At 48.6% G+C, this 10,485-nt stretch overlaps 1 protein-coding gene across 2 annotated transcripts; it reads left to right on the top strand.

The window, feature by feature from the left end:
* The first annotated feature begins 6,823 nt into the window (after nucleotides 1–6,823).
* Nucleotides 6,824–10,472, top strand: LOC125530870 (probable protein S-acyltransferase 23). Of its 2 annotated transcripts, none has more exons than XM_048695285.1 (4): nucleotides 6,824–7,183; nucleotides 7,288–7,428; nucleotides 8,186–8,298; nucleotides 9,437–10,472. In XM_048695285.1, exons 1-4 carry the CDS (start codon nucleotides 6,920–6,922, stop codon nucleotides 9,621–9,623), a joined length of 705 nt encoding a protein of 234 aa, XP_048551242.1. In that variant the 5' UTR covers nucleotides 6,824–6,919; the 3' UTR covers nucleotides 9,624–10,472. The 2 variants fall into 2 exon arrangements, with proteins under 2 accessions (XP_048551242.1, XP_048551243.1); XM_048695286.1 differs by having other exon boundaries at nucleotides 8,190–8,298; nucleotides 9,437–9,613.
* The last annotated feature ends 13 nt before the right edge of the window (nucleotides 10,473–10,485 follow it).

The following is a 10,485-nucleotide window of genomic DNA, read 5'->3' as shown; positions in this document are numbered from 1 at the left end:
CCTCTCTATTAAGCCTAGGTCGGGTTGCGGCGTATTGTTTGGCCGAGGCCGGGCATGACCCAGGAAAGTGTGCCCGACCGGAGTTAATCGAGCGTGGTGGGTAAGTTGGTGCACCCCTGCAGGGAAGAAAACATCTATTGATAGCCTGTCCTACAGTAACGGACACTTGGAGTTGTATCCCGATCGATACAACTAGAATTGGATACTTGTGATGAGAACTGGATGTGATGAGAATTGGAATGCGTTGACACTTGGATAGTGGCTCTGGGATTGCTTTCTCGCAGGGAGTCGAGAAAGGATCTCTTGCCGAGGTTGATAACACTTCTACTACTTTACTTTATGCTACTCTACTCCCTCCTGTTGCTGCAAGATGGTGGTTTCCAGAAGATGCTAGTCTTTGATAGGCTAGGCTTTCCCCTTCCCTTCTGGCATTCTGCAGTTTAGTCCACAGATACAACCCATTCCTTTGATACAGATGCATACTTAGTTTAGATCTAATGTAAGTCTTGCGAGTACTTTGGATGAGTACTCACTGTTGCTTTGCTACTTATTTCCCCCCCATACCCGATTGTTGCGACCAGATGACGGATCCCAGGAGCCAGACGACGCCACTGATGACTACTGCTACCCCGAGGGTGACTACTACTACGTGACGGCCGCTGATGACTTGGAGTAGTTAGGAGGCTCCCAGGCAGGAGGCCTTGCCTTTTCGATCGTTGTTGCTTTTGTGCTAGCCTTCTTAAGGCAACCTTGTTTAACTCATGTCTGTACTCAGATATTGTTGCTTCCGCTGACTCTTGTGTATTCAAGCTTATGTATTCGAGCCCTCGAGGCCCCTAGCTTGTAATATAAAGCTTGTGTTATTTTAAATTGTGTCTAGAGTTGTGTTGTGATATCTTCCCGTGAGTCCTTGACCTTGATCGTACACATTTGCGTGTATGATTAGTGTACGGTCAAATCGAGGGCGTCAGAGTTACATAATATGGAATCTTCATAGTTGTTCGCCAAGCTTGCCTTCCATGCTAAGGAGAGTCCCATCCGGACATGGGTACAGTCTTCGGTGTTCATATCTTCACAGCCCATCAGTCCGGCCCATAGATAACAGGCCGGACGCCCGAGGACCCCTTAGTCCAGGACTCCCTCAGCGGTAGATCGATTTTGTCGGAACGCCATTGGTCCACCCGAATGGGAGTGCGAGGCCATGGGTTCCGTACTGTGGGTACAATGTACTAACCTTTGTAGAGTGTGTGTTTAATCTGTCGATAGTCGTGTCCTCGGTCATGGGCACAAGTTCGTACTAGGCCACACCGTTCAATCAACACTCACATGACGGAATGACTTATAGGTGATTTATATGTTGATATTGTGAGTAGTAACAGTTTGGCAGGATGCTGATGATGATGTTGAAGATGATCTTGAGGATGATCATTCAGTTGTGATGTGGTCTCACGAGGTGATCATGTGGATGTTTTGATCACGAGGTGATCAGGTGGATCACGAGGTGATCGAGATGGTATATTGCTTGGCTGGATAGCCAAGAGTGAGATGGTTATTGAGATTTGGGATGTTGGTTTATCAACATTGTAGTAATTTCATATCATGTTAAGTAGTTGCTTTGGTATCATAGTAGTTGTTAATTAATAACCTGTTAAATGCTATGTTGTTGTCTTGCCTTGATGCTTTTGGTTGTTGTGAGCTTGCAAGTACATTCAATGTGCTGACCTGGCGTGTCATGCCATATTTCAGGTGATGCCGTGATTGATTGATTGCTTGTCAGGTTACCGATTGTGCGAGCTAGATCGTGTCCCAGCCAGAGTCCCTGTGGAGTGGAGTTCACCACCGTCGTCATGGTTCCGCTGCTAGAAGTTTTCCGCTGCTACGAGTTGTCCCGCTGCTAGCATAGAGCTACCGTAGCAGGTGTAGTGTCGCCGTGCTGATGTGATCCTTTGTAACATCAGACCCTTGTACCAGTATTCTTTGTAATAAGAGCTGATTTGTTCTATGCTGAGTAGTGTCGTATTTCAGAAGAGTTCACCTCGATCTCTGGGCTGGAATACGGGGCGTTCCGGTCTCCCTGAGCCGGGGTGCTACACTAGGACAATCTCATTGACGAGTAGTTGTTAGTAGTTTAAGTTTGCATGTTTGTAGTCGAACTATCTTAAGTTTGGATGCTAGTACTCAAATTATGTTTAAGTTTTCTTGTTTAAAGGTTCAAATGTTTGGATGTTTGGAACGAATTTGCAACAGTCTAGTTTAATTTGGGTGTTTGGGTGCCCTATTTTAGCATTGTTGTTGGAGCAGCGGTGCCTATTTTGGCACAGTTGTTGGAGAAGAAAATGACCCATTTATACGGTGAAGTTCGCTCGAGAGGAATTGCCAGCGAATGTCGGAGTTGCCATGCCCAAATAACTAAATTACCATGCATTTTTGTGAGATTTGCGGAAGTGAAAATTGCCATGTTTACGGTGTAATTTTTCTAATAAATGCCATGCATTTGATCACGATCAAACGACTTTAAGATCGTTCGCTGGGAGCTCCCTCTTAGCGAATGTTCGCCGGTTAGATATACTGAATTTTTTATGTGCCTAAAAATCACTTTTGATGCCCTAAATAATTTTTTGAGTGCTCTATTTTAGGGAAAAGATGCTCTCATGAGCTTGTGAATCTTTTTTTGAAAAAAATAAATTGCACAAAACCATCACTTTGAAGGCTAGATTTGCAGAAAACACTATGTTACATTTTTGTTGCAAAAAACACCGTGTCTAACATAATCTTTTTGCAAATAACACTGATAGACGGATTTTGCCTTTGTTGAGTGTGTTTATGACAGATGAGGCCCGCTAGTCAGGGTGACGTGTCACCATTTAACATCCCACATGTAATGGCGAGGTTGGTTAACATTGCCAGCATGTGTGGCTGTATGGGGTCCACCTGTCATTGGAAGAAAAATATGGTTCGTGCTCATGTTATCTTCCTCTTTACTGCATAAAAAAATCTCCCAACATCCCAGCACCGCCACCGCTTCTCCGGCGCTCCCAACGCCGCTGCCGTCGTGCCGCATGCTGGATCCAGCCAGACCCACCTCACCTGTCCCACCTGACACCGGATTCCGTGAGATCCGTCTCCGTCATGCTGCTACTCCGGCGTGGTCGTTGTTGCCCTTGGTACTCGGCGGACGCTCTCCATGCACGTCGTTGCTAGAGAGGGTCGGTTGCGCAAGGTTGCTCATGGGAGTGGGCTAGGAGATGGGCTCGCCAACCATGACTGCAAGCTCCAGCGCCTGCACATGCAGCGCCACCAGGAGCTGAACCTGTTGCTGCTCGCATGCACCCGCGGCCCTACTGCTTCTGCTAGTGCACATGCGCCCTTGCTGTTGCTCGCACACACCTACGCCCCTGTTGCTGCTACTCGCACGCACCAGACACCACAGCCCGCCCAGCTCCCGGCCGAGGCATAGGCCAACTCCATCATAGAGCAGTGAAGCCCCTACTCGGCTCCATCGATGGCGTGCACGCACGACAATGGCTACACCCGACCGGCGCCACCGCCCTTCCCCGCCGTGAAGGTCATCGAGCGGGACGAATCCACTATTGGGAGGAGCTGCAGCTGTCTGGGACAAGCACATCGGCGACGCGGCCAAGGTGACGATGATGGAGAAGGAGGGAAAGCTCAAGGCCCTGCTCCAGGGGCAGTCGCGGACTCACGGGTTGCGGCGGCATGGGGTTTGTCATGTGCAGGGACTACAACGACAGCCGCAAGGCGCACGTCGACGGCGAGGGGAAGGAGACGGTCCAGTGCGGTGGGTGCAATGAGAACAACTTGTGTGTTGCACGCAAGCTGCTCGATGAAATACTCAATAGAGCATGTTACACTAACAAGCGGGCCCCATGTCCAGCAAAACGATTCAATTTAACAGTGTGAGAAATTTGTGCCATGCCAGCCTGACTAACGGGCCCCATCTGTCATAAACACACTCAACGGAGGCAAATTCGCAGATCAGTGTTATCTGCAAAAACATTACAGTAGACACATTATTTTTTGCAACAAAAATGTAACGTAGTGTTTTTTGCAAACCTAGCCTTTAAAATGGTGATTTTGTGCAATTTACTAAAAAAATTGTTTCACTGTGGACTCTCGCATTGATGTGTTGGTAAGACTAAGATCATCTCCACTCGCACCCCAACAGGCCCTTAGGACGCCTTTGTTAGCGCCGACGGCGAAAATTCGGCGTAGTTGCGCCCCAGGTCCTTATTTATCGCCGGTTTGGGCCGAAATAATAGCCCGCGAACCCAGCCCCCCCAGGGGCGCCTGAGGGAGCCGACCAAAGCGAAAAGGCGCGTGGGCCCGCTCTGTTAGGGATAGACATGCCTTTTTCCGTTGTTTCCCCCTTTCCCTCCATTTCCTCATTGCGCCCCCCTTCTGCCCCGCTGCTCCCGCCATTCTCCTTCGGCGCCCCGCCATCCGACCGTCAATGCCGTCGAAGAAGTATTCGGACCCTCGCCTTGCTGGCGCTGTCAATTCCACCCAGCCGAAGCAGAGGAAGCCGAGGGCGCCGATGGCAAAACCACCAGGCATGTCCAACGCCAAGTGGTGGGCGGACAGTCAGTGTCGGGAGGCTATCACCACCGACCGGCGGAACAGGCTCAACGTCAAGAAGGCCGGGGATACGGCAGCGTCAGCGGCGGCGAGGAGGCGGAGCAGGTAGAGGCGTCTCATGCAGGGATGATGAATCAGCCCAGCCACTGCCTGTAGGCTACGTGGGGGAGCCAACAAAGCACCGCGTCGCCGCCGCCGCCCTGGAGTACGCAGGAAAATATTTGGTGCACCGGAGCTTGTAGTGCTACCGGTGCACCGAACTCACATTATGCTTTTAAAATGTTCAAAAAATTCTGAAAAAAATTAACACACTCACATAATATCAATGTAGATTATCACAAAAATTCAAGTCAAAATTCAAAACATAACTAAAAAAAATGATAAATTCAACAACGAATAGTACATAACATAATTTGGGCTTTAGATTTGGCCCATTATCACACTTATGTCAAAATTGTCATTTTTTGTATCCTACTAAATATTTCAATATTTATGCGAAATTTTGTGACATCATACATTGATGTTGTGTTAACATGCTAGATTTTTTAGATTTAAAAATATATTCTATGGCATCCGGTGCATCAGTAGCACCACAAAGTGCAGGTGCATGGGATACATTCAGGGGTAAGCACCCTCGCCTGGCTACTCCGACGATGACACACATGGTGGTTTCAACCCCAACATTACCTTCCCGCAAGGCGCGCCGCCACGTGCCTCCCCTCCCGGCCTGAACCCCGACCAGCGCACTCCCCGCGCCCAACGCCGACATGGACGAGATCATCACGAGGGGCTCGGTCGTCGCCGCCTCCCACCCCGACTTCCAAGCGTAAGACGAAACAATGGACACTGCCATTGACATGGACGACGAGCTCGACGATGCCGAGGAGGGGGAGGAGGAAGAGGAAGAGGAGGAGGAGATGGAGCCGGCGCCTGCGCCGGCGAGGAAAGGGAGAAAGAAGAAGCGGGCGATCAATGCCAGGCCGGGCGAGCCGCGCGTCAAGTGGACGTCCAAGGAAGACGAGTGCCTCGCCGAAGCATGGAAGACCGTCAGCATCGACCCGATCACCATCTCGAATCAGAACGTCGACACATACTAGAGACGCATCAAGTCGGCGTTCGATGAGCGCAAGCTGGTCGACCCCTACTTTGCCACCATCCACATGGAGTGCGGCGACAAGGCCATGTCGAACCATTTGGCGATCATCTAGGAGGCCTGCAAAAAATGACATGGGATCGTCGAGGAGATCGTGGCTCGCCCGAAAAGCGGCGCTAACATCGAGGGTCAGGTATGTGCAGCCGCCGGCTCACTTTCTTTCGCCGTGTATGTCGCCGCACTTGTTCTTCGTCTGCGCAGATGGTTCGGATGTTTAACATGTATCGCCAGGACAACAACGACCAAGAGTTCAAGTTCCTTCATGTGTTCTCCCGCATCGAGTCATGCGAGAAGTGAAGGGAGGTCCTGCTCACCCTCACCAAGGGCAAGGAGACGTGCAAGCTGGATGCGCCCCGCCCCGGGGCCAGTGGATGGGAGCCCTGATGGCAACAAACGAGCCAAGACGGCGAGGGACGCGACATCGGCGGCCGAGCGGCTACAATCATCGATCGAGCAGTGCATCGTCGACGCCAAGAACAACGCCATAAAGAGGGAGGAGAAATCCGACGCGCGGTGGTCGGCGTTGATGACGAAGCAAGACGTGAAGCTCGACCTTCTCAGGACCAGCGTCGCCGCGAAGAAGAGGAACACCGACCTGGTGTTCTTGCTGGGGGTAGACATGTCAATGATGGATGAGTAGGTCAAGGCGTGGTACCTGGCGGAGCGCGGCCTCATCTTGAACCAGATGCCCGGGCCGGCGCCGACCACCGCCCCAACGTCCACGCCGACAGCAACGCCGACGCCCAGCCCGATCGATGAAGCGGTGCCGACACCGACCACCAGCCCGAGCACAGAAGCCATGCCGACGCCGAGCACATCGACGCCGAGCACAGAAGCGACGCTGACGCCTGCGTCCACGCCGACCACAACCAGTCCCATGTCAGAGGAGCCCGTCTATTGATACGCTCCGTGTCTTGCTTCCTTCCTTTTGATCATGAAACTTTTGGGCATGTTTGATCGCTGAACTGTGGCATGATGATTGCCGACTTATGATGTGATCGCCGAACTTGTGGCGTTTTTTTGACAGTGAAAAAGACACGTTTTTTTTGACGTGTGGGGCAAATGCAAAAACGCATTGCATTCGCCGGGTGCGCTGGGGGCAAACGAGTGGAGATGCTCTAAGACTTGAGGTCGTGAGCCGGCTTTCCCCTCAGCTCCTCCGCCCGCGCCATGTCGTCGTCATCCCGCGTCGCGGAGATCGAGGTTGTGGTGACCGACGGCGGCGCCAGGAAGGCGGCGGAGGGGGAGAAGCAGCCGGACCCCGTGGTGAACGTCTACTCGGCTGCGGCGTACGGGGATCTGGAGCGACTGCGGCGGTTCGTGGAGCTTGACGGCGGCGGCTCGTCGCTCGCCGCGCCCGACGGCAACGGCTATCACGCTCTCCAGTGGGCCGCGCTCAATAACTACCCCCACGTGGCGCTCTACATCATCGAGGTTCGACTTATACTACTCGCCGGCCTCGAATCGGGCGCTGCTTTGGACCACCTTCCTTGCTGATGGATTCGTGGGTGCGCGTGTGGTTGATTGTTCTTTTGCAGCATGGAGGGGGCGTGAACGCAGAAGACAATTCGCAGCAGACAGCGCTGCACTGGGCGGCGGTGCGCGGGGCCACGGCCACGGCCGATGTGCTGCTGGAGAACGGCGCGAGGCTAGAGGCAGCCGATGTGAACGGCTACCGGGTATGCAATCGTTTTTTTTTTGTTCTGAATTTGTATTCTCTTTTTTCGATATTTTGCAGTGTTGTTGGATTTAGTGTCTGATATTTTGTTTTTGAGAAATGCGCGGCTCCCTTCCGATCATTCGTAATTCAGACACTAAATAGAGTATGATTTAGTGCCTGATTGGTCAGGAGCTTAAAACCGATAGCTCTGTGCAAAAAGCTGTAGGTTGGTTTTTGAAAGATGTGTTTGCCCATAGAAAGTTGCAGAACGCATGCTGGTTATTGTTTGATCAGACAGTTCAGCTGTATAATTCGTAGTGTTTGAACTTTTAAGCAGATAATAACATATATCGTTAGCTTATCTCTGTTTAGCAAGTAATTATATTACATTGGTTATATGATGGGATCAGCCATTAGTGAATTCATTATGTCACTGTAATTTGGATAAATATGTTACTCGTTGACCTGAGCTAACATTATTGCTCGTAGAGTTACTATGGGAATTTGCTATGAAAACAGAATTTTGCTACTGGATAATCGACCAGCGTACTTATAAAAAGAGTAAAAACTTCTTGGGAAATTTTCCGAGGCTTGATAGGGTACTTTTGTTAGCAGCATGCAGCTTTCGGCTTAGTTTCACATCAGCTTCTTGGGAAATCAATTTTTTTTCATAAGTTTGGTGCTAGTCATCCTAAGTCCATGCACTGTAGGTCTGAATTTTGGTAGCGTGAGTAGATCTTGTGTTTTACAATTCTTCCTTTGGAACATTATGTTAGGCAGTCCATGTTGCAGCTCAGTATGGCCAAACAACATTCTTGCATCACATCATCTCAAAGTATGGTGCGGACTTTGAAGCTTTGGACAATGACGGGAGGAGCTCTTTGCACTGGTACATGAATATGAAGAATACTTCTTACCTTTTAAATGCATGTTTGCCTGGCTTCACATAACATTGCCACCAACAACATAAGTGTATATTGTATGATTTGTTTGATACTTCAAGATTTGTTGCCTACCTTATACCAAGTAACATAGCCACCATGAATACCTGATACAATGCTACTGCAAAATGGTTTGTTGCATTGAGGTCTGAGCAACCCGTGCGTTGCAACGGGAGAGAAAATAACACACGCTCTACCCAATAACCATGACTCAAGACCCTAATAGGTCCACGCCCTTTATTTTCACATGGCATCACATTTGTGTTGCCGGCGGTGGCCTCAGTGCTCACACAATGAAAACGCGTTTGGATGTGGTCAGTCCTAAGCCGTCTCTCTCTCTCTCTCTCTCTCTCTCTCTCTCTCTCGGATCGCCGCCGGTACGAAAGAAAAACGGACCGTGCACTATAGATTAAGTTTGCGCCAAAAATAATATTTTAGAATCATTTAACAGCTAAAAATAATATCATATTTATATTCTACACATTTTTCTAATCAGATTTCATATATAACATGTTAAAATTGGAGTTACGGTTTAAAAGATATGGATAATTTTGTTTTAAGATAAGCTGCGGATTAATTAACCGAAGTGTCAGTGGTTTTCTGTTAAAACAAAAAAAAAACGATTCGTCCGACTTAAATATGGACGGTGGGTTGTTGCCTGGACGTCAGGGGGTTTTGTGAGAAAATGCAAAAAGACGGTTCGGCTGTGACTTAAACATGTGTTGCGGGTTAATTTACAGAGAACAGAGAGGGTTTTTTGTAAAATGGCACGACGGTGAATGGACAGAAGCACTCCGTGCTTTATTAGTAGGTAATAGATATTCAATGTTCCGGATATTGGTAACTGATAGCTGCCTGGTTAGGTGCTGGGTAGGGATATTGTTAAGAAGGCTTACTATTTGATGTTACCAATATCAGTTACCAGTAACTAGGTTCATTTATCATCCTGAAGAATCAGTTAATTTATCATCTACTCGACTTCTGTCTCTAAGACACAAATAGGATGGATCCTTGATCCATATCTTGATATTTGGCTTTTTTGTGCATTGTAAAACTGCATCTTCTCTAACAGATTGTCATATTCAGGGCTGCGTACAAGGGAAATGCAGATACAATCAGGTTACTACTGTTTATGGATGCTAATCAAGTAAGGCAGGACAAAAATGGTACCCTTCACTTGGCAGTGTTTATCTTTTCTGTGCTGTTTAGTTACTCTTCGTGCCCCCACTTTTTTCCCCGCATACACAAATCTTACGCTAGGAATAATTGCTGATTTTTTGAATGTTGAGCTGTCCTGTACTAAGAGTAAACTGTACTTGCCAGGTTCTCTGCTCATCACACTATCTTAAGGCATATTTTGTGTGTGTGCCTTTTTAAGTTTTTAGCTAATGAAATCACAAAATATGGGGGTGGGGGGTGGGGGGATCAGTTATTTTCCTTTGAAAATTATGGATGGTTGGAAATGTACTCTTTTCTCTAATTAGGTTACCATAGAATATTGACAATAGATGTCTACCCAGGGTGGTATGAGCATGTATGAGGAGCCATGTGATAAAGAAATCGGAGATAGGGCACATGTTACAGAGCTAGCAGGTTTTAATAAAGACAGATCTTACAAGGTGGAGGTGAGCCTTTTGATAGGAAAGCACATGTCACTGGAAGCTCCTACTTGGCTTGTGTTCTGATGCATTCTGTCTGCTCCCTATATCCGATTATTTTCTGTTTCACACTTTATACCAGACTTCCATTCTCTTCCTTTGCTCTCCCTTATCTATTTGTCTTACTAGTCCATTCAGATTGCTTTGTAGCCGGCGCCATGAGTACACAGCCTTGTCGCCCTTCGTGAGATCACATTTGGATGGCTCCTTTGGCTTCACCTCACATGGATTGTTGAAGTGTATATGTGGATTGCCTAGCCCTTTCCATCAGTTGGGACTTTTGGTTGCGTTGGCTAGTGCATGAAGCTTAATATGATATTAGAGCCTAGGTTTAGGTCTCTGGACACCGCAACTCGTCCTTATGATCCAATATTTTTTTTGTTTCCCTCTTGATTGATCTGTTCCTCTGGGTTGATCTCGTCTTCCGCCATCGTTCCCATCTGGTTGGCCGCCGCTGCTCCACGATATCCCCCCCCT

Source organism: Triticum urartu, unplaced genomic scaffold, assembly GCF_003073215.2.
Source record: "Triticum urartu cultivar G1812 unplaced genomic scaffold, Tu2.1 TuUngrouped_contig_6618, whole genome shotgun sequence".
NCBI classification, from domain to species: domain Eukaryota; kingdom Viridiplantae; phylum Streptophyta; class Magnoliopsida; order Poales; family Poaceae; genus Triticum; species Triticum urartu.
This window is presented reverse-complemented; position numbering and strand designations above follow the sequence as displayed.

Excerpts from the sequence above, each read along its gene's own strand:
- LOC125530870 (XM_048695285.1), top strand. The coding sequence starts at position 6,920 with ATGTCGTCGTCATCCCGCGTCGCGGAGATCGAGGTTGTGGTGACCGAC. Across the intron at positions 7,184-7,287 it reads TGGCGCTCTACATCATCGAG|CATGGAGGGGGCGTGAACGC; the intron begins GTTCGACTTATA and ends GTTCTTTTGCAG. Across the intron at positions 8,299-9,436 it reads GGGAGGAGCTCTTTGCACTG|GGCTGCGTACAAGGGAAATG; the intron begins GTACATGAATAT and ends TGTCATATTCAG.